Source organism: Balaenoptera acutorostrata, chromosome 6 (genome assembly GCF_949987535.1).
Source record: "Balaenoptera acutorostrata chromosome 6, mBalAcu1.1, whole genome shotgun sequence".
Classification (NCBI taxonomy): domain Eukaryota; kingdom Metazoa; phylum Chordata; class Mammalia; order Artiodactyla; family Balaenopteridae; genus Balaenoptera; species Balaenoptera acutorostrata.
This window is the reverse complement of record NC_080069.1, coordinates 90,150,512-90,175,186: the sequence shown is the minus strand read 5'-3', so window position 1 is coordinate 90,175,186 and position 24,675 is coordinate 90,150,512. Positions and strand designations below refer to the sequence as shown.

Genomic DNA, 24,675 nt, shown 5'->3' with positions numbered 1-24,675 from the left:
CCACCATTTGCAGGTGCCTCACTAAGGGGGCACAGAGCCTCCAGCAAGCCCGCTGCACTCCCTCTGCATCCCCTCTGTGCTGCAGATTCCAGAGTCTTCAGGAGATACATGCCAGGAGGCAGCTCACCCACTTCATGAAGAGTCATTTCAACCCCCTGACCAGTGACGCACCTGGCTGTGTCCGCTGACGAGCACTTCCTCTGCAAAGTGCACCTTCACGGGGTTAGTCTTCAGCCTGGCTCGCTTCTCCTCCGTTAGGAAAGAGGACTTGGGGACTCCCTGCAAAACATTAACACGACACACTTTAGAAAAACGTGGGATTTTCATAAAAGCCATGTACATCTTCTCATTTCTTAAAAACAAAAGCAAAAGCTTGACAGCTGTTGAGAATTCAATTAAAACCCACAGAGAAGGACGACATCCCATTAAAGATCTCTTTTCATAAAATTTAGGGATCTCAACCCAATGTTCTTATGCGCCTGAGAACAGCTCAAGATTCAATACAGTGGCCAAAGGCTGTGGTATGATGAAGACAAAGAGAACTGGCCTGTGAGCAAAGAGACCTGAATTTCAACCCAACTTCAGCTACTTAACAGTTCTGAGAACTACCTCAAACACAAATTGTTATGGAAGAAAACCAGTTGTGTGTTTGTGTGTGTGTGTGTGTGTGTACACACTCCTTTCTTTGGCCTTCAGTCTTCTCTTCTGCACAATATGGGAACTGGACCAGGAGGCAGAAACAGCATCATGCTAACGAGCATGGGTTCTGGAGTCTAACTACCTGAAAAAAGCCCAGCTCTACTGATTTCTGCATGTGAGACCACGTGTCTGTGAGGCTATAGTGTCCTCATCTGTAAAAGGGGGATAACCAATATATCTACCTTGTAGGATCTTCTTTTGGCACAAATTAAATAAGACATTAAATATTAGTATTAATATTATAATAAATAATGTATTATAAATAATTAATAGAAATACAGATCTATACAATTAAACCAAAACATATTTTAATCATAAAATTCTATGTCCTAGAGAAGCAGTAATTAATATTCCAACTTAGGATTTTATCATTCCTAATCAATTTCAAATCATTTGAGGACTCTTAAGAATCCACTCGGACAAAGATGAGCATTCTTGCTGAAGTAAAATATGTATGATCATTTGTCTTACAATCATATAACTTCTGGTGAGAGGCCCGAGTGGGCTAGACAATATTCAGGGCGTTTCTCAGGGGCGCAGGGGCCATCACCTGGGCTAATATCAGCTTTCCCTGCAGGACCTCCAAAGTACAGTATTCATACTCCTCTTTTCTTGGGAACCTCATAGGAATCTTAGGAATGGTACTGGAACATGTTAATTTTCCTCTCCCTATACTTTTTATTTTTTAAAAGGAGGCAGCTATATGCTGTTTCCCTCTCTCCTTACTTAACAAGTGCTATCTTTTGCTATCATTTCTTGGAAATAGAGTAGGAAAAGAACTACCTAATTAAGATTAAGATGTTCTCCACTGAGATGATAATCAGCTAAATGAAAACAATCTCTCAACACCTGCATGATCATTTATAGCGACTAGCTTTCAGTATACTGTTTTTTTACGTATTGGTTTCACATTATTTCATAGATAAATTCTTCTATTTAGAATAGAAGAATCTCCATTTATCTGTGCATAAAACACTTGGTCTGTCATATTTATGGCAAACATCCTAGTCCTATTTAGGTGGGTTTTTTTTCCTGTTCTACTTCTAAGAAACAAACAAACAAAAAATAACACTTCAAATAAGGAGAGGAGGCAACAATTTCTTTGCTTTTTAGTGTTATGAAGTTTTTGGACCACAGAAATTTAATTTTTTCCACATAATCAAATAGCTGTTTGTTCCACTGTACCTTCTCCCACTCCCTAAATGCTTAGGAATTCTTTCTGCAACTTATGACTGGATAGACACCCATCCATATTGTTGACATTTTTATGGTTTGTTTTTTATATTTAAGTCTTTAACATCAAATGGTGTGAGATATGTCCCAGTACAATTTCTTGAATAATCATCTTTTCTCCCACTGATTTGGGATGCCATATTTATCATATACTAAATTCTTATACTGGTATCTATTCTTGGACTTTCTATTTGATTAGATTGATATAGCCAACATTTCATCAATATCACACTATTTTAATTACTGCAGCTTTATTAGTTTTAAAATCTAGTATTTCAAGGCCATTCTCATTATTCCTTTTAAAAAAGATTTTCTTGATAAGTCTCACCTTGATATACTTTGTCAAAATCCAAATAAAAGTCCCACAGGGAGTCTGAATTTTCCTTAAGCATATACATTAACATGAGAAAATCCGACATATCAGTAGTCTTCCCATCAAGGAACATAATATGTAACTCCTTTTATATTAAAGAAAAATTTTACTTCCTTCAGTATTATTCTAGTTTCCTTCATGTAAGGCCCACATATTTCTTTTCCCTAAAGTTCTCCTATTTTTAAATTTTTTCCTGTAAAGAACTAGCCCTTGGATTTATTTATCAACTTTCCAATTTTTTCTGTTTTCCAAAGCATCATTTAGATTTAAATTTTTATCATTGTCTTTAATCTGCTTTATGCTTGTTTTATTAGTCTTTTCTTCCTACTTCTTGCACTGAATATTTACTTAACCTGTTTTCTTGTTAAATAATAAAATCACTTTTAAGGTTATGAATTTTTCTCTGAGTATAGCTTCAACTGTATATAATAAGTTCTAAGAAGTAGAGTTCTAAATTTTAATTATTTTCTACCTAGTCTATAATGGTAATTTTTGCTTTTCCATTTGATTCTGTCTTTACTTAGGAGATTGCATTTTTATTCCAAATGACTGGGTGGTTTTAATTAAGTTTTTGATAGCTATCAATTTGTGTTTTATTATATTCTGGAAAAGAGACTTATACAATTGTTTCTTTGGGGAATTTAGTTTTTTTGGTGGTCTGGTATGTGGTCAGTTGGATTAGATTATTAAATGCATTATTAAAATTCTCTATGCCCCTATTTATTTTCTTGTCTATTTGTGGCCAAGGCTAAGAGGTATGTACTAAAGTCTCTCAGAATGAGAATTTTCTGTCAACTTTTCCTCCTTGGTAGTTTTCTCTTACAATCTGATTATATACTTTCCTCTGTATCATATATAAAGGACTCCTAGGCCTACAGTGGTTTAGGATGGCTGGTGCCTTTCTGTGCATCATCTGTGCCACACCTTGCCTTGCGGCCGATAAAACATGTTCACATTCAACACATTGTTGGGTCCTCAGAACAACCCATTAGATAGACAAGGCAGTTATTGTCCTCATCTCTGTTTTACAAAAGTCAAAACTGAAACTAAATGACTGCTCCACAGTGATATCACTCAGACCTGTCTTGAAACTCCTAGTTTGGTACCCTTGTCATCCCACTCTGCATAATCACAGGTCTGCATAATCATCATCCTTGTCATCCCACTCTGCATAATCACAGGTCTGTCTCCTTAGCTGGACCATGAGTTCTTGAAGCCTGGACCCACATCTGTGTCCTCCACAATACTGGCACACAGGCTGTTTATTCTATGGGGGATATTCTGCTGGGGGTACAGGGTGTTGGGGCCAAGAAGGGTGAAACTAACACACAAGACATAAAAAGAGATATACCGATGTGCAGCGAACAACTGTGATTGAAAGAGAATCTTCAGCTTCCCTGAAAAAAAAGAATAAAGGTAAAAAAAGTCATCATTCTGAGTGATACACGTGTGTGTGTGCATGTGTGTGTGTGTGTTAGGGTCAAAAAGACTGGTAGAGGGCTTCCCTGGTGGCGCAGTGGTTGAGAATCTGCCTGCCAATGCAGGGGACACGGGTTCGAGCCCTGGTCTGGGAAGATCTCACATGCCGCGGAGCAACTAGGCCCATGAGCCACAACTACTGAGCCTGCGCGTCTGGAGCCTGCGCTCCGCAACAAGAGAGGCCGCGATAATGAGAGGCCCGTGCACCACGATGAAGAGTGGCCCCCACTTGCCGCAACTAGAGAAGGCCCTCGCACAGAAACGAAGACCCAACACAGCCATAAATAAATAAAAAAAAAAAAAAAAAAAAGACTGGTAGAATTACAAAGCAGCCTCTTTTGCCTCAGCTTCTTTGGCTCAGCAAAATTGAGAAGGACACTGAGAAAGCAGTGATCTGTGAAGGAACTTAAGCTGTCCCAGATGCCACTGCTACCTTAAGAAAATCTTCAGATACTTGCCTCTACCATCTAGTCCATACCTACAGCCACTAAATTAAGTCACTTATCTTTCTTTCTTTTTTTAAATTTTATTTTATTTTTGGCTGCACTGGGTCTTTGTTGCTGCGTGCGGGCTTTCTCTAGTTGCGGTGAGCGGGGGCTACTCTTCGTTGCAGTGCGCGGGCTTCTCATTGCGGTGGCTTCTCTTGTTGCAGAGCACAGGCTCTAGGTGTGCAGGCTTCAGTAGTTGTGGCACACAGGCTCAGTGGTTGTGGCATGCGGGCTCAGTGGTTGTGGCACAGGGGCTTAGTTGCTCCGCGGCATGTGGGATCTTCCTTGACCAGGGATCAAACCTGTGTCCCCTGCATTGGCAGGCGGATTCTTAACCACTGCACCACCAGGGAAGTCCCCACTTATCTTTCATTTAGTCTATATGATGGAAAACTCATCTGGTTGCTATGACCACTAGCTAGGTTTACGTCCAAAAAAAAAAAAAAAGAAAAAAATTTTAAGAGAAAACAGAGCAATAACACAGATAACTTAGGTTGCTATTTCAGAAAACTGGCTAAACATTCATGAAATAAAATAAATGAATGTGGATAACCATGATCAGATAAAAGCCAACAAGTTTACAGTGTTTGGGCACACAAGGTTGGCGGGCCCAATCACTTAATCAAATACTAGACATTTTTGTTTTGTTATATAATCTCTTAGGTTCCAAAAGTGATCAAATCAACCAGATAAGTGCCAAACTTCCACTTTGCATTAGAGGACAGAACTGAAAAATCGATTCATATTTTCCTTTATCTCTGCCATTGCTAGAGAAGCAGTTTGCAAAATAATTTCATTTGATTTCTTGCAATATGAACATTTAGGCCAGCTGCTGCCAGTGTGTTACTTCCTCTAATAGATAAACTCAACCTGAGGTTTCTAAGTGCCTGGGGATTGCAGCTTTTCCATTTTATATAAGAACAGGTCTTTTTCAAGAGAATTCACAACAAACCAACGTCCAAGTACTCTCAAAAGGACAGTTTGGCCTCACAGATAGATAATCGGAGGAATTAGAGAGATTTTGTTGGTTTTTTGTTTGCTTGGTTTTTTACTTTTATAAATGGCAATGACACTGGGAACTAAGCTAAAAAAGTAAGCAGTTCTGGGATTCCCACACGAGGCATGTAGCTGAGAGTGCAGATGCAAGCATACATCAGGTCACATCCCCGCTCACGAGTCTTCAGTGGCTCAGTCTTCCAGGAGGAGAATAACCCCTGAACTCGCTGTGTCAGCACCAAGACCCTCCATCATCTGGGCCTCACTTCCCAGAACTTTTCTCTAGGTATCCAGTGCCTTAGACAAATTGAACCGCTCAGTGTCCCCTACTCCCCAGCCAGTCACTCCTCCTTATCACTTTGCATGGATTATCCTTCACCTCCATCTTTGTGGCCCAAATTCTACCCAGCATTAAAGGTAGAACTTGGCCAGCTGAAATACTTCTGTACTCTTCTCTGTTTTGTCAAACCACAACTTCCCCACAAGTTGGAGGAATCTCCAGCGTTTACAGCCCCTTTCCCCTGCTTCTCTTGAGGCACTGTCTGCCCTCAACCTTAGCGGGGTATACACGAGTTGTCTCTGCACTACCACCCTGTAAGTGTCTGGGGAGTGGAGTCCCTTTGCCCCCCAGGGTTCCTTGCCCATTGAACAGATCAGGGTTCAATGTTACCTAAACATCCAAATTTTGGTCTACTGTTTTAAATTATGAATACTTTTGTTTATTAGTCAGAGTTTGATCTATCTAGCCTGGCAGAGATATTAGTAGCAGTGAAAATCTAAAATTCATTTGTTGGAATTGAGAAATTCTTTGAGAAAACCACCCGGCAATTAGGAAAGCAAACTTCATGATTTCCATAACCATATTTCATTTTTTAAAATGAAATAATCAAATCCTTTCCTGGCTGCCCCACCCACTCACCTTATTCCCTGGCAATCTTGAAGCAATATTGGGCGTGGTTGAGAGGATTCTATTTTCTACACTATGATGGATTCTCTGTAAATCTTATGTCTCTCCGCAGCGAGACTGTGGACTTCCTGAGGTTGGAGACTGCATCCTGCATTTTCATTTTCTCCTTCTCAGACTTTGTTATTGTTGCCTGTTATTCAGTGTGTGCTGCACACGATAGGCCCTCAGAAATGAAAACCACCACTCACAAAAAGGCACAGACTAAAGTACAAACTTGAAGTATCTTCAAGCTGGCTTTCCTCTAACTCTATTTCTCGTTTCCCTTTATTTATATTAAAGTCATTAAAACAGTGTTGGGTGAAAGTTTTAAAAGACAAAGCCTGCACGTGCCTATAGAACATCTGTCAGGCCTCCTCACTCCTGTCACTCACTTCCTCTGTCTTAAAACCAGGGTCACCAACTGTCAGTGCCAACCACATTCACTCATTCCACTGAGCACCCACTGTGTGCCTGGTCTTAAGGAGATCATGGTCAAAGCAGAAAGTGAGACATTTACAAGAGTCACCATGACACCAGGTAGAAGTTCGTAGGTGCCATGCCAAGGCAACTACATATATGCCTACCAGGCTGCACCAAGAACATTTAGGAAGAGATATTAAAAGGGTTAAAGAACAATAAGCAGACTTAGTGTCTAATTTTTGGCATATGTTACAACAACCCTATACATCCTTAAGGGGTAGGGCCTATGTATTATTCATAATTACATTCCCCGCAGCGCCTAGCACAGTGTTTTGGGCATTGCAGGGGGGTGATAAATATAGCACCCTGTGCCTCCCCATCACTTCTGTAGGCAGGTGAAAGACGGCAGATAGTAACCGAGATGGAATTCTAAAACAAGGCTGTTATTGCTGCTTTAAAGGAGCCTGGACTTTACTTAAATCCCAGGGATATCAGTTACGCCCTTTCTGTCTCCCATCCTTGCTCTATAATAATCTGTGAAATATATATAATAATATATATAATAATTCTGTGGATGACGGAAGACAATTTAGTACCTCAGAATATCCACCGCTCGTTCACAGGAAAGGTCTTCAGCAGGCTCGTTGTTCATCTGGAGGATCTGATCACCAGGGAGAAGCTTGCCATGAGCGGAGCCTCCTGTTGAAGAGAAAAGAAGTAACGGGTGTTCATGCCAGAAGGGCCCAGACCCCATGTGTCACAGCAGCTCACCTGAATGGCAGCCTGATCCAGTCCCGGTGAGCCGGTGAGCACCGGCTCACCCCCACCCCTGGCCAGACTTGGGCTCACGTGGATTTCAGTTTTCCTGTTTACAAAGCATGGATAATGTACCTACCATCCATCACCTTCAAGGGATGTTAGGAGAGTGTCCAGGGAAAGAAGACTAGCAGAAACTCCCTGAATCAACAGAGCTGGCCAGTGAATCTACTACATTCATTGCTAAAGAACTCTGGTGTGTGTGTGTGTGTGTGTGTGTGTGTGTGTGTGTGTGTGTGTGTGTGTGTGTGTAAATTCAAATTAATAGATTTTAACTAGTCCCAGATCTCACATCAATACATAGCTGAAGTATGACAAAAAACACTACATATTCCCAGCCTGCTCATCTTCACCCTGATACAGCCTATATTTTACAGAGACTCAAGGGAAAACAAATCAATAATTTCTATTACTGTCTGCCCAGAAACTCTCCCCAGCTCAGAGCATGCAGGGTTCAGAGAGGAGGGCCTGCTGGTCCCAGTACTGTCACTGTCCCTGAGACTGGCCGGGGGCCACGGGTAGGCAAATCCCTGGCTGAGGCCAGTGGACCTGGGGTGCAGATCAGCAAGTGTACTTGGAGCTCCTCCCTCCCAGCACCACAGGAAGGCGCAAAGCCCTAGACAGAATTAGATCGAAATTAGATGTGCCCTGTCTAGCTTTCTGGGGTAGCATTTTCTACATTATGTTATAGCACAGAGAGATGGGAAGAGAACAAGGGATATTTCCCCCCAAGAAGCCAAAATCCTTTCTTGTTTCCCAGTCAGCCCCTACCTGCTGTGACGGCCACCACTGTGAGGGGAAGGGTCTCAGAAATGTGAAATCCATAGTCCTGGAGGAGATCGTCTTTGTCTATTTTTACTGTGTGTTTCACAGGGATGATGGTCTGGGTTGGGATCCCAGGGGGTCCATCAGCTGCAGCATCTTTAGCCCTGGAAGAGAAGGAGTGTGTCAAAAAGACAGAGAGGGGAGTCTAGTTGGTGGCCACAAACTAGGTCAGCCCTAGGCATTCTGGAGGAGGAAGATGCAGAGCTGAGTGGACACCAACTCTCCTCTTGAGAGAGAGAGACGACACAAACGCCAGTAGATAAGGCAGCAGGACATAGCACCGTGCTCTGAAAGAGAGGTCGTGAAGTGCTGTGGGTACTCAGAGAAGAGGTAGAGCAGTTTTAACTTTGTGGGCTAGAGGAGAAGGAATCAGGGAAGCATTTGCTACCTAGAAGAGGTGGCATCTGAGAGATGTCGAAGGTATATCTACACAGCCCAAATCCTGGCACACAGAAGATATTCAGTAACTGCGGCTGAGTGGATGGATGCATAGATGCATGGATGGATAGATGGATGGATGAATGGATGGATGGATGGGTGCATGGATGGATGGATGAATGGATGGATGGATGGACAGGCATTCCAGGCAGGGGGCACTGCTTCAGCAGAGGTACAGAAGAGGAAAAACATGGACTGTGAATAGGAACAAGGAATTGCTCAGTTTAGATGTCTAATGATGACTAATTTTTATAGGTGAATTGTTTCTTTGGTGATTTTTTTCTTTTTTGCTTTATAATGAACATTGCTTCCCCTTCAACTTTGTAACTGTGAGGATTCCAATATAAAATCTCAGATACTGCAGACTCCCTCTATATTAATTGTTAAAAACATGTATGTTCTCTATATATCTAAAAGCAGGTAAGTTGAAAGTTGTGTTTTCTATCTCTCAATACCACAAAGCGAATTTATGAGCTATTTTTCATTTGTCTGTGGCAAATGATTTTTTTCCTTCTAAGAATCAGTGGTTCTTTCTGAAGAAGGTCAGATAGGGATGGGGTAAGGTATTTACTGTCATTATAAACAACTGAAATGTGGAGGAGTAACAGCTCCCTCGGGGCTCTGCAGCTAAGGTTTATCATTTATTCTCATCTATTTACCAAACACTGTCAGGAACTCTGCCCGATGCAATAGGACCTCGGTTATCTGAAAATCACCTCTCTGTCATTTATAATAATCTCAAGTTTCAACAAGAACCAGGAAATATTAAAAAACTGCTTCGTGGAACCAAAATGCGGTGACAAGTCCCAGCCTTATTATGCACATTATCCATCAAGGAGCTCTCTTAGGAGTAAGAAGAGGATTTCTCCTAGGTGAGCATATGGGTAATACTGAGAAGTGTTAGAAGACAGACTTAACAAGAGGGAAGAAACAGAAATCTCTGATAATTTATACTGAATAAAACCCATAGTTATTCCTGATTTTAAAAAAAAAAGAAAATTTTAAAGCTCTGAAAGGGCCTTTCTAAGTAAAATAAATAATATAGTGCACTGAAAGGCAAAAATCAACATCTGTGGTCCTTTGAAAAAGCAATAGGAGGGACACCCTAGACACTACTCCTATTTAATGTGGCAGGAGAAATGCCTGGAATACTTTCAGAGAAGGAAAAATGATAAGAGGAATAATAAGCATACCTTCTTTTTTCCAAACAGCTGATGATCTACACCTAGAAAATGAATTCACAAAGAGAATTGCTAGTGCTTGAAAAATAAGCTTAGTGGAGTTGCAGGATAAACACATAAAACACAGCCACAAAAAGCATCCAACAATTCATTAAAAACAGAGTAGCTGAATGTGTATTAGGCGCTAGGCATTCTTAATAAGCTGATGCAATAAAGGAAGACACAAGTAAAACTGAGGCTGGATTCCTGGTTGGGAAGATTACATATTGAAAAATGAAAGTAAGTACTGAACGAAAATATAAATTTGATGGAATACTGGTTAAAAATCCTTCCAAATTAAAAAAAAAAACTTGATAAATTGATGACAGTAATAGTAGCAGTAACAACAACAACGATAATCATTTGTAACATTTATTGAGCACTAACTATGTACTAAGGAGTGATCTAACTTGTTTTCATGGCTCATTTGACCCTTACAACACACTTGTGAGGTAGGTATGATTATTATCCCTATTTTATAGATAAGAAGACTGAATCTTGCTTTGAGAGACTTTAACCTGCTTAAAGTCACATAGCTGGGGAGGGAGTTTCAAACTGGGGCTACTTTCTTCAAAGGCACTGCAGCACAGCTGTATAATGCAAGTCACATTTGTAAATGTAACTTTTCTAATAGGCACCTGAAAAGGGGGGAAGAAATGAAAAAGAAACAAGTGGTTTTTTTTTTTTTTTTAAAGATTTATTTTTTTATTGATTAATTGATTGATTGATTGATTGCTATGTTGGGTCTTCGTTTCTGTGCTAGGGCCTTCTCTAGTTGTGGCAAGCGGGGGCCACTCCTCATCACGGTGCGCGGGCCTCTCACCATCGCGGCCCCTCCTGTTGCGGAGCACAGCTCCAGACGCGCAGGCTCAGTAATTGTGGCTCACGGGCCCAGCCGCTCCGCGGCATGTGGGATCTTCCCAGACCAGGGCTCGAACCCGTGTTCCCTGCATTAGCAGGCAGACTCCCAACCACTGCGCCACCAGGGAAGCCCCAACAAGTGGTTTTTAATATATTTTTATTTAACCTAATATATCCAAAATACTATCATTTCAACATGTAATCAATAAAAAAATTATTGATGAGCTATTCTGCACCCTTTTTTTCATATTATGTCTTCAAAATTCAGCATGTATTTTATACTTACAAAGCATATCAACTTGGATGCTATATTTTCAGCAGAAATTCTCAGATTTCATAAAATTTACAGTTAAAAAGTAAATTTTCAGGCCCAAGTCCTTCTGAACATACTTAAAATTTTCCAATAACTGAATGATCAGTCTTTACATCTAAACTAATTAAAATCAAATAAAATTAAGTATTTAATCTCTCAGTCATACTAGCCACATTTTAAGGGCTTAACAGCCATCTCTGGATAGTGGCAACCATATTGGACAGCACAGATCTAGAGCCTATGACAATGTATGAAAAATATACGAGACTCTCATATACAAAAAGAAAATTTCTAACTTCAAAATTGTATTAACAGATGTTAGAGCAAATACCTTAAAAGGTACTTTATGGGCTTCCCTGGTGGTGCAGTGGTTGAGAATCTGCCTGCCAATGCAGGGGACACGGGTTCGAGCCCTGGTTTGGGAAGATCCCACATGCTGCGGAGCAACTAGGCCCGTGAGCCACAATTACTGACCCTGCACTCTAGAGCCTGCACTCCACAACAAGAGAGGCCGCGATAATGAGAGGCCCGCGCACCGCGATGAAGAGTGGTCCCCACTTGCCACAACTAGAGAAAGCCCTCGCACAGAAACGAAGACCCAACACAGCCATAAATAAAATAAATAAATAAGTAATTTTTTTAAAAAAAGGTACTTTATGTCAATTTGTCAAATCTTACGTAGTTATATAAAATATTTGTTGTGAGATGTGGGTACATTTTAATGTAGAGTGGGTCTCCAAAATATGAGAAAACTTGAAGCCTAGAAGCCTTAAAAGAGTTGTGCTTGAACCTAGATTATTTGACCTGGGAGCCTGGGCTCTTGAACACTAAATACTGCTGCAAGAATGAGGGTAAACAAGATGTGCAAGCACACACTCATGTGTGGGTACACTTGTGTGTGCATACACCCATCTTCCTCTCTTCTATAGATCACAGTCTTAATCTGCTCCTATCAGACAGAGGCGATGATCAAAACTGCATGGCGTGGTCTTCACCAATGAAACGGAATAGAAACTTTAGAAAATCTTTTAAAATATTAGGTGGCTAGCCAGAAATAACTCAACATGGTGACATAATCACCACACTGCAGTACTAAACACCATACAAAGTATTATATTTCAAAAAGGTCAAAAGAGAATTATAAAAGCTAGAACTAAATATGGACCCTTTATGCCAGCCTCTGGAGAGGAGGCACATTTTTAAGGATTAGAAAATTAGAGACAGGCATAAGATATAAGATAGATGGTTTGAATGTGAATTTCAATAGCTAATACATAAATACAAATAAATAAAAGATTAGATAACAGAATAGGACACAAGGAGAAATGTTAAGTGATAAAAGTTTATAACTTCTTCATCTTGTACACAAAAATTAACTCAAAATGAATCACAGACCTAAATACAAGAGCTAAAACTATACAACTCTTAGGAGAAAATATAGGAATAAATCTTTGTGACCTTGGTGTCATATTAGATATGCACAAGCAACAAATGAAAACATAGATAAACTGAACTTCTTCAAAATTAAAAACTTTTCTGCTTAAAAGGACATCACTGTGGACTTCCCTGGTGGTGCAGTGGTTTAGAATCCGCCTGCCAATGCAGGGGACACGGGTTCGAGCCCTGGTCTGGGAAGATTCCCACATGCCGTGGAGCAACTAAGCCCGTGCGCCACAACTACTGACCCTGTGCTCTAGAGCCCATGAGCCACAACTACTGAAGCCCGCATGCCTAGAGCCCGTGCTCCACAACAAGAGAAGCCACCGCAATGAAGAGTAGCCCCCCCTCGCCACAACTAGAGAAAGCCCACACTCAGCAACAAAGACCCAACACAGCCATAAATAAATAAATAAATAAATTTATTAAAAAAAAAAAAAAGGACACCACTGAGAAAGTGAAAAGACAACCCACAAAATGGGAGAAAATACTTGCAAATCATATATCTAATAAGGACCTTGCATCTAGAATACATAAAGAATTCTTATAATACACTTAAACAAAAAAGACAAATAACCCAAATAAAAACTGGACAAATAATTTGAATAGACATTTCTCCAAAGAAAATATACAAACAGCCAAGGAGCACAAGAAGAGATCATTAGCCATTATGGTAATACAAATCAAAACCACAGTGACATAACACTTTACACCCACTAGGATGGCTGTAATCAAAAAGATAGGTCAAGTGTTGGCTAAGGTGGAGAAAATGAAACCCTCATACAGTCTTGCAGTTCCTCAAAAGACTAACCATTGAGTACCATATGACCCAGCAATTCCACTCCTAGGTATATACCAAGAAAACTGAAAGCATACGTCCACACAAAACTTGCATGCAAATGGTCACAGCAACATTATTCATAATAGCTCCAAAGTGGAAACAACCCAAGTGTACATCAACTAATGAGATGACAAAGACAATATTCCATAGTAGACTACTATTCAGCAATAAAAAGGAATGAAATATTGATATATATTATAACATGGATAAACCTTGAACACATTATGCTAAGTGAAGGAAGTCAGCCACAAAAGACTACAAATTGTATGATTCCATTCATGTGATATGTCCAGAATAGGTAAATCTATAGAGACAGAAAGTAGATTAGTGATTGCCTAGGGCTGGGGAAGGAGGGTTTTGAAAGGAAATGGAGAGTGACTACTAATACGTATGGAGTTTCTTTTTGGGGTGATGGAAATCTTCTAAAATTCATTGTGGTGATGGCTGTACATCCTTGTGAATACACTAAAAACCAGTGACTTGTACATTTTAAGTGGGTGAACTGCATGGCATGTAAATTATATCTAAATAGAACTGTTGAAAATAAGTAAATCAATTAAAAAAATAAAATCCTAGAGGGAAAAAGCTTACAATAAAAATATATGCAGAATGGGCATAAATACATGCAGTAAATACCCAGATTTCACATGCTCAAAGCAAGTGAATTGACAACTTGCACATGAAGAAATAAAGCTGGTAAATAACAGAAAATGCACAACCTTAGTCATTGAAGAAGCATAACTGAAAGGACTACAGAGAACTATTACATATCTACTAAAGCACCAAATATGAATAAAAATAATAAAGCCCAACATGTGTGGGCCCTGGTATTTAAGGCTGACTGTATAAATTGGCTATTCAATCTCTCTGGAAAATAATCAGGGAAATTATAATATGAATTTAAAATTTGATCATTTTCTTTGACCTTCTGTTACCATTTTGACTGACATTCCTCAAAGTAATAACTGCCCTCCCCCAAAATAAAATATTATTTGCACTAGACTATGAATTCCTAGAAGATAAGGGTGACTTTTATTCATCTCTGTGTTCCCTGTGCCATAGAGTCCTAGAACAGAGTACGAACTCAAAGACCCTAGCTCCTGAATATTCAAAAATATTTACCATAGCTTTATTTAGAATAGTGGAAAAACTTGAAACCACTCAACAGAGAACAGATAAATCAAGCACAGTAAGGAATTGCCCCAAGACTCTACATCAATGAAGTACCACAAACCTGTGAATCTTAGACATACATGGAAACACAGCTTAGAAAATACCCTTCCAGAGTATCTTCTAAACTGTGGTTCAAACCCCCTTCCTAAGGGAGAGATCAATTATTCTGTCCCCACAGCTCCCCATCACCCACAGGATAAAAGTTAAACTCCTCAACCTTACCCTCATGTTTCTTTGTCTTTAAGTCTCAGGCCCTGGCCAACATTCCCTACCCACTCTCCTTCCCAGGCCATCACTCCAGCCTAATCTTACCTGCTGCACCAGTTTTGCATCTGGGCCTCAGTTCATGCAGCTACCTCACAGGAAAATGTGAGGCCAATCAAAGCCCAGCTCAAATGTTGCCTCTTCCAAATGCCTTCTCTGATTTCCTAGCTAGACACAAGTTCTGTCAGCTCTGAGCTCTTCTGGCCCACAGCACCTCAACTTCAGTGATAACTGATTCCATATATCACCACTCCGAATAGACTGTAAATTCTCGGAATGCAGGAACCACTTTTTACCCACCTCTGTATTTCTCACCGTACCGAGTGAAGAACTTTGCCCACAGAAAGCATCTGTGCTTATTAGGTGAATACATGAGCAAAATACTATATAGAGAGAGCATGATGCAAAATAGTACCTCTAATATGATTAGCAAAGGTGGAAATGTATATTTAACCACTAATAAATAGCAGACAATTTGAATGTAAGTGACAGAGTTCAATGTTTGTCATTTGTCCTTTGTTTGCTTAATTTGAAATATAGCTCAGCCTTATGACAATCGTCCTAATCAAGACCCATCTTTTTTCCATGTCCCAGAGCTCAGTAAATGGTATCAGGACGAGGCTCAGTTGCTCAAGCCAGACTCCTGGGAGTCATCTTTGACTTTACCCTGCTCTCACCCCTAATATCCTATCCGTCAGTACTACAAAAGATCTCCAAGATGTCCACTTATCTCTGTCTCCATGACCACCATTCTATTTCAGGACCCTGTTACCTGTCCTGAAGAAGATTTCTGTAACAGTCTCCTAGCTGGTCTCCCCACTTTTCATTCTTGTCTCACCTGAATGATTCTCCATCCAGCAACCAGACTGATATTATAAATGCAAACCTGCTCATATATCTGCCCTGACTAAATGGCCTAATCCAAAATCCTTAATATGGCTTAATACAGTGCCTGCCCACCACTGAAGCCTCTACAATGAAGCCATTTGTTCTCTCGATATTTTTGTTCCAGCCAAACTAATATCCTTGGAGCTCCTCAAATACACAAGGGCTTCCCTCTGCCTAGAATACCGCCCAACCCCTAACATAACACTCTTTAGAAATTTCCCAAAACACCCAACCATACACTATCTGCCCAGCTCCTACTCGATCTTCTGATTTTGGCAGAAATATTCCTCTCCCTCTGCTGAACCTGTACACAGAACCTGTACATCCCTTTTTGAAACACACATCATATTTGGAATGACCAGTGTGAAGTCTCTTGTCCTTTCTAGACAACAGCTCATATGGCAAAACCGTGTCTTTCTTGCCCCATGTGCTGAACTCAATGCTAGGCATAGAGCACGGCTTAATAAATGTTTGGAGACCAAAAGAAAAACACAGACCTTACCATGTTTAGAACAGAATCCATTTTGATGCTTTTCAAGTGGGTAGGCTTCATTTATCTGACTTTTCCATTTGGAATGGTGTGCTCCTCAACAATGGTAGACAAATGAAGCCCTGCTGTGTTGACTAATCCCTGGATGGTATCAGGAACTTTGGCCCAAAGTCTGTTTTTTGACATTTTCCCCAAAGGCCACATTTCAGCTTTTGTTTGGAAAGGGATTGCTTAAGAACAGGACCAAACCGTGGCCTCTCCTCACAAAGAATGTTCAATATTTGACAGAGAACTGAAGGAAATGATCTCTGTAGCAAAATTTCCTCCTCCGAAGAACCTTATAAATATCAAACTAAGCGCCGACAATCCAAAAACCTATGTCTGATGCCTCTGTAATGGTTTCAAATCATAAATCTGAGGTCATTGCTGTGATTTTACTTTGGAACAGCATAAGACCTGGTGACACTAATAGAATTCCTGTCAGATAACTGGATCAAGCCTAAGGTAGAACTAGAAAAAACATGTAAAATTTATCATGAAAATAGCCTCGTGTAGACTAATTCTGTATTTTATGGGTCATAAGTTCATACTGAGCTGATCAATAATGCTGAGAAGAAAAAATAACAGATAGAGATAGATTAGGTTTCAAATATTCTCTGGCTTTTTATCTGCTCTCTAATACGTTGGAAAATATATTTTGCCTCTATCTTGTAACAACAAAGAATTCACCTTTGAGTTCCAGCAGGATGTGGAGAAACTACTTTGAATCTATGGTTAAACACTGTATTATGTTCAGCTTGAGTGATTTTAAAAGCTAATGTCTGGTATAAGCTGGCTTTTTAATCTAAAGTTTATTCAAAGAAAGAAGAAATAGAAGTAGCAGCCTGTACCAGAAAGAAATTTATCATGTAGTCATAATCATAGGACTATGCTTGTGGCTGTGAAAGTTTCTAGGGGACCACTGAATGTATATATTGTAAGTACAGTGCAAAGGCCTACAGTTGAGAGGAGGAGAAATTATTCCACTGTTACTTTAAAAAGGAGGTTCAGGAGACAATGGCAACCCTGCAGATGCAGCACAGGAGCCTTCTAACCTGTTCTGTTCGAATCTTTCCGCTTTTGCCCATGGGTCAAAAAGCAATAAAAAATTGGTACCTGAAATGGTCTTTCTACATCATTAGGAGTATTATAAAGGTCAAAGATACCATCCCTATAATTAGTAAACAGACTATGGTTATAATGAACAAGTAAATTTGTAAAGAGTGCAAAACCAATAGCCAGGGCTCTGATACAATGATGCCATGATGCATGTGTGTGTGTGCGTGTGTGCATATGTGTGAATATGTATGCCTGTGTGTACATGTGGGTGTGTGCACATGTGCGTAAACATGTGCATGTGTGTTCACTAGTATTAAGATTCAAGATAAATTGAAGGAAAGAAATCTTTTTAAACCCTGAGGATAAAACCAAGCACCAAGAAGAAGGCATCAAATTCATCAAGCTCTTTATTTTTTTTAAGTCTTGCTCTATAAAACTATTTCTGATTAAGCATAAGAGAATTCAGTCAATCTTATGCAAAATTGTTTTAATAATACAATAAAATTATTCTAAAGTTCACATGGAAGAATAGGTAGGTAAGAGTAAAAAAGTGGAAAATGAAGGGTAATAAAAGTCTAGTTTAATAGATAATAAATGTAAATAGTTTTAATACAGGTGTGTGAAAACAGGCCGTTAGATCAATGGAACAGAACAGCTAGTCCAGGAAGAGATACAATTTCCCACTCACAGACACAAGAATTTCATATATAATAAAGTGAAGAAAGGAAAGATCACTCACAGTTAATGGTGATGCAAACATTACTTATTTTGGAAAAAACCAAGTTAGATCTACATCTCACAACCTATACAAAAATAAACTCCAAATTTAAAAATTGAAAATAAAATATCTTAAACTATCAAATTGAAAATTAATTAATTAAATTACTTATTGGGTGAGGATTTTCTAAGCTTAGAAGCAATCAAAGAAATCACCAAGAGAATATCATTTATATAAAAATTGAAAATTGTAGGAGACAAAAAAATGGCATAATTAAGTAGAAAAGTATTCTATAACATGTCATTCTCAGTTTATCACCTCCCTAGTTATACAAAGCTGTTAAGAAGATTACAATTTAGTTCAAAGCAAAATGGTTAAAAATTAGTTTATAATGTAATGTCACTATGTTGCAGCTTTTATTAAGTAGTTTGTATTACACTATTTTTACAGAAATTCAAAACATGTCACAGAGACCACTTGGGGGGTTAGTTATTTCTAAAAAAGCATTGATACTGTAAATGTTATTTTTATATTGGAATGTGAAATTAAGTGGTAAGAGAGTAGTCATCTTAATAATATCTGAGTAATTCTGTGTTTCTACAATTATAGGTATCACTAGGCTTCCAATCTACACAAGCACACACATACATTCAAACTGAGTGCCACTATCCGAATTTAACTAGTGATTTTAACAGTAACCACCCACTGAAAATTAATTTAAAATTGAAGAAATCAAAGCAACTTTAAAAGTTGACACTCTTCCCCAGAAAAACATCCATTTTAAGATGCATTATAAAGCTCTAACATTACCAAGGTTCATAAAAGTTAACAATTTGTTTAATAATGTTTGGAAATGGAAATTGTTATTTTTGACTAATTTCCTCCTAGACAATTCAATTAGTGTCAGAGATAAAGTTTAACTTTTATGGAAAAAATGGCAATTACAAGTAAGCAAGTACAACTGGCTGAAATGAGTGGAAGCTTTTAAAAGTCTGAAAAAAAAAACAGGATTGCTAAAAGATGCATGTAAAATTATATGACTGCAGATTAACTTCTGTTTCCTTTTATTTAAAATTTATTTTATTTATTATTATTTTTTTATTTTTGGCTGCGTTGGGTCTTCGTTGCTGTGCATGGCCTTCCTCTAGTTGCTGCGAGCCGGGGCTACTCTTCATTGCAGTGCATGGGCTTTTTATTGCAGTGGCTTCTCTTGTTGTGGAGCACAGGCTCTAAGCGCGCGGGCTTCAGTAGCTGTGGTACGCGGGCTCAGTAGTTGTGGCTCACAGGCTCTAGAGCGCAGGCTCAGTAGCTGTGGCGCACAGGCTTAGTTGCTCCACCGCATGTGGGATCTTCCCGGACCAGGGCTCGAACCCATGTCCCCTGCACTGGCAGGCGGATTCTTAACCACTGCGCCACCAGGGAAGTCCCTATGTTGCCTTTTTTCTGGACTATAAAAAACACTTCAATGTACTTCTTTCATTTCTTGACCTGGCTATCAGGAAACTCAGAGCCAATGTTAGTACTCAAATGCTAAATCCTACATCTAATTGGTTTGCAATCTATTTACAAAATTTCCAGTCTTTATTTAAAAGTTTTTATGTGTTTTAAAACTATAAGCCATCAAAAATTCCTCTTGGAAGAAGAAAGGATGTAAAATTTAAATATATTTTAAATAAATATAAATAAATAATATAGTCCCCTACTATGAAAGCCCTTAATCAATAAAAATTCATTGAACATCTACTACATACTATGTATGCACTCTTCTAGGGCTGAAGATACTTTGTAAGACAAGGCAGTCATGGTCTTTGGTCTCATATGTGGCAGGAGGGTTGGAGGAGAAGAGTCATATAATAAACAGGTGGGGGAGGGTAAACAAAGAACAAGTAAATAAATGGATATGTTATTATAAAGTGTGGTGAGGGGGGTAAGCACTCTGCCAAGGAAGCAGGAGGAACAAGATGAAGTTGGAGAGTTAGACCAGGAACAGATCATAAAGGGACTTGCAGGCCGTGGCGCAATGGCAGGTGGGCCACTGAATGGTTTGGGGTGGGGTAGAGCCTGGGGCGAGAATGTGGGACACGAGCAGTTTGTATCCCGAAGAGTCCACTATGGCTTCAGGGTGGAGCAGAGAAAGAGTGAGTGACCACGGCAGTGCCCTCCAGGGACAGAGAGGTGGACAGATCGGAGATATGTTTGAAGGTGAACTGACAAGAGTTGCTGATGGGGTGGAAACAGAGTGTGAGGAAGAGAGGAAAATTCAGTTTGACTCACGGGTCTCTTGATTAAGCAACCGGGTGGCAGGTGGTACCATTTACTCTACTCCAGGGAAACTGCAATTATTTATGCTTTCCAGTTCTTGATCATTTTCAAGTAATCTGAGGACACCAAGAACCCAGCCTGAATCAAGGTTGCAGGATTAGAGATGAGAAACAATTTAAATAAGGTTACATGTGATTTATCCTAGAAACACAGAAATGATGTCTTCCATGGACACTGCCAGGAAGCTTTCCCTCTTTTTCTGCTCTTTCTCAAGCACTTGGAAAACAAACTTCCTACTAGACTCATGGAAAGATGCTCAACACCATTAGCCATCAGGAAAATACAGATCAAAACCACAATGAGATACAGTACCACTTCACACCCACTAGGATGTCTATTAAAAAAAAACAGATAATAACAAGTGCTGACAAAGATGTGCAGACATTGGAACCCTCATACCCTGCTGATGGAAATGTAAAATGGTGCAGCCACTTTGGAAAACAGTCTGACAGTTTCTCAAAAGGTTAAACATCAAGTTGCTAAATTACCCAGCTATTCCACTCCTAAGTACAAACCCAAGAGAAATGAAAACATATGTTCAAAGAAAAACTTTTACACAAATGTTCATAGCAGCATTATTCATAATAGCCCCAAATGGAAACAACCCAAGTATACATTAACTGATGGACATAGAAAATATTCCATAATGGAATATTATTTGGCAATAATGCTACATGCCAAACATGCTATAACATGAGTGAACCTTGAACATTATGCTAAGTGAAGGAGCCAGGCACAAAGACCACATATTGTATGGTTCTATTTATGTGAAATGTCCAGAATAAGCAAATCTATAGAGACAGAAAGTAGATGAGTGGTTGCCTAGGGCTGGGGGAGGGGCAAATGGGGAATGACTGTTAACAGTTATGGGGTTTCTTTTTGGGGTACTGAAAGTGTTCTAAAATTAGACTGTGGTGATTGTTGCATAATTTTGTATATATACTAAATATAAACTGTATATACACTAAATAAATCTGTACATTTTAAGTGGGTGAATTTTATGGTATGTGAAACATATCTCAAAATAGATATGAACAAAAAAAAAGCTTCCTAGAGGCCAATGTTGCCTTTTGTTTACATTCTGTGAGAGAAGCTAGATATTAGAGAGTTCCAAGGTCAAATATTCAGGCAACATCAAGTTAAAGTTACACAGGTCTTTTTCTGCAGGACTTCTCAGAGCCTTTAATGTGCTAAAATGCACTATGAATCACCAAGAGTGGGTGGGTAGGAGTGGGATATAGGCTGCATCACTTCCTAAATATATCTGGCCATGGAACATTTTTTTAGTAGAGAGCATCACACAGGACTAGGTTTTGCAGAATCCACTTTAGAAAACAATGTACCTAGGAGTTTTCCCATTCATTCACCAAGCACTACTTGACTACTTGCAATCTCCTGGAACTCAATCATCTCTGGGCTATGAGATGTGGCCGGTACTTTCCCTGCCCTCCATAGAGCTTGTGGTCTAGAAGAAAGAAAAGGGATGTGCTCAAATTTAAGTTGAACACACCAGAAGAAGCACAGTGCTGATGCTACAAACCAAATACTATGGGGCCCCTTGGGAGAGATTAATTCTGACTGTGGGCTGGGGAACACTTCATGGGAGACCCAGCATTTCAGCTAGACCTTGAACTATGAGTGGGTTCTCGACACATGGAGATGGGAGGAAGGGATGTGGCACAGAAACCCAGGTCTAAGGGGTGGAAGGGGAAGTTGGGTGCTTGTAGTAGGGGAATAGCAAGTAGATCATTTCAGCTGGAGTATGATATTAATGAAGCAGAACAGTAAGACAAATAGCTGTAATGCATTGTGGGTCAACCATGGAGCGCCTTGAATGTCTAACCAAAAATGTTTAAATTCATACTATAGGAGATGAGGACCCATCAAAGGTTTCAGAGCAGGGGGTGGGGATGGTCATAAACTAGTCACTCTCTGAGCCTCGGGGTTTCACCTGTAAAATAGGGCTAATTCTCCCAGCCTTATCCCATCCTAGCGTCTGAGGATCTGAGCACTTGGCCAGAGGGCAGTGCAGCCCTGAGCAAGGTTTATTGCTCAGCAGCACAACAGCTGTTTCCAGTTCCTTTGGAAGAATATGTGTCTCAGAAACACCTGACACGTGATATTTCATCTCCGTGTCAGCGCCAGATGGGAAATCTGAGACTGAAAATGAGCGCTTTGAAACAGAACATATTTTAAGTTCTCTTGTAGCAGTCAAATCAAATCTGTATTTGATTTCATTTCATTTTGTTTAGAAAGAAATAGGGAATGCAAGGAAGGAACAGCTGCTGTAAACAAAGACAGGGCAAGAGTATAAACAGCAGATTGCCTGACATCAAGTACTATGACAAGGGGCGTGTGTGAGACAGCCAGAGACTGGGACAGTGATCATGTGTGAGTGTGGATTCAAAACAGTGTGTGTTCCAGAGTGTAGGCACATGTGTGCGAGTGTGTCAGTGTGTATAAGTCCATCTGTGTGTGAATGTGCGTGTCTCTGTAAATGCATGTGTGAGTATCTCTGTGTGTCTGTGGGTCCCCCTTGAAGGATGCAGGGGGAGGGACAGAGAGAAAGGCACTCCAGCGAAATTGCTGACCCATTTACACTTCTTCCATCACAGGGTGTTAAGAACAAAGCAAGCCGGAGACAGTGATCCCCAGACGCTGCCAAGACTGCAAAACTTCCTCCCACGGGGACACCGAACCCTTACAGACAGAAATCTCTGTCAGCCCAGGAGCCTTACCGGGCCGAGCTGTCCCGGGAGCGCCGGAGCCATCTTGCCACCATTTGTTCTATTCTGTGTGCTTTCCGTGTCTGGAATAAACTGGTCTCCAGCACTTCCATTTACCTAAAAGGAAGAAGAGTTTTCTTAAGAAGTTAATCAAAATATTTGGAAGAGGATTCTGACAAATCACTATGATGCTTCCTGTATCTGCCAATTTTAAGACATGCTGATCAAATAACTAGGGCTCTCTTTCTATCTGAAATTAACATACACAGATGCTCAGTGTCTACAGAGAGAACAACGTTAGCAGCCCTCTGCCCTAAGGAGTCCACAATCTTGTGGTACACAGATAGGCTTTACATCTTAAACGGTTCAACATAAGGATTAGGGAATAAAATAGATAAGCCTTCTCAAACTGTGACTGTGACCCATTGTCAGAGACACACCTTCTGTGTGACACTGCCCCTCCCACCTCAACTAAGTGTGCGTCCCTGGACGGCACAGCTCCATTTTGCCTGCATCAGGAACTGCGTGGACATGGAAGCATTCTAATCACATTGTGCCAACTCTTCTGAGTGCTGCTTCTTTTGCTCAATATTTTATATCTAATTTTTGAATAGGAAATTTTGAATTTGTATAATTCAAACCCCAGATTGTAAAAAAAAAAAAAAAAAAAAGGATACACAGTTACTGTATTGTGCACTTAAAAATTTGTTAAGAGGGTAGATCTCACGTTAAGTGCGTTCTTACCATAATAATAAAAAAAAGATTTTTGTACAGTGAACTTTCTCCTCTCTATCCTTCCCTGCCCCCAGCCACTCAGTTCCCACACCCATACATAATCACTCCTCTCCTACTTGAGATATTTGTCTTTCCAGAGTTTCTGTATGCCTATACAAGCAAATACAAATATAGATTTTATGTGTCCTCTTCTTAACACAAAGGATAGTACACCATACACATTGTTCTGCACCAGGCTTTCTTCCTCGATATCTTTCCACATTAATACAAAGAATGCCTCTTCATTCTTTTTGACAGCTACTGAGCATTACATTGTATGAATGTACTGTAATTTAAAAAGTAGTCTTCCCTTGATAGACATTTGGGTTATTGCCAATCTTTTGCTATTCTAAATAATGCTGCAGTGAGTTATGTTGTACAAATATCATTTCTGCATATATACAATTATATATTTGGATAAGTTTCCAGATTCTGAATTGCGAGGTCAAAATTTATAAGCATTTGTGCTTTGATAGATATTATCAGGTTACCAAGAAAAATAGTATATATGCTTGAGATTAAATTTTCCTAAAACAATATATATTTATATTTTTCTATTTACTTTTTTAAATACTGGTCTCAACTCACCCAATTAATTTCACAACCCAATAAATATCCACACAAAATAAGATATGACATTGTGAAATAACCATGGATAGAGAGAAAATAAAAAAGAATTATAAGAGATTATGTTGCTTAACACTACACAAACACATTTGGAAACCTTAATAACACGGATGGTTTTCAAGGAAAATATAAATGACATAAGATGACCCTAGAAGAGATAGAGAATCTAAAAAGACAATTACCATAGAAGAGAAAGTTGTTAAAGAGCAC

General features: G+C 39.6%; 1 protein-coding gene across 1 annotated transcript in view; it reads right to left on the bottom strand.

Moving 5' to 3' along the window:
• The window catches only part of FRMPD1 (FERM and PDZ domain containing 1), a 136,624-nt gene that overhangs the window by 21,440 nt on the left and 90,509 nt on the right, over positions 1-24,675 (bottom strand). Inside the window, exons 2-6 of the mRNA XM_057549156.1 lie at positions 23,077-23,181; positions 8,222-8,379; positions 7,231-7,333; positions 3,657-3,702; positions 172-279 (exon numbers count right to left, since the gene is read on the bottom strand). Coding sequence (XP_057405139.1) covers positions 172-279; positions 3,657-3,702; positions 7,231-7,333; positions 8,222-8,379; positions 23,077-23,177 — 516 coding nt within the window. The 5' untranslated portion in view covers positions 23,178-23,181. The remainder of the gene's footprint in view (positions 1-171; positions 280-3,656; positions 3,703-7,230; positions 7,334-8,221; positions 8,380-23,076; positions 23,182-24,675) is intronic.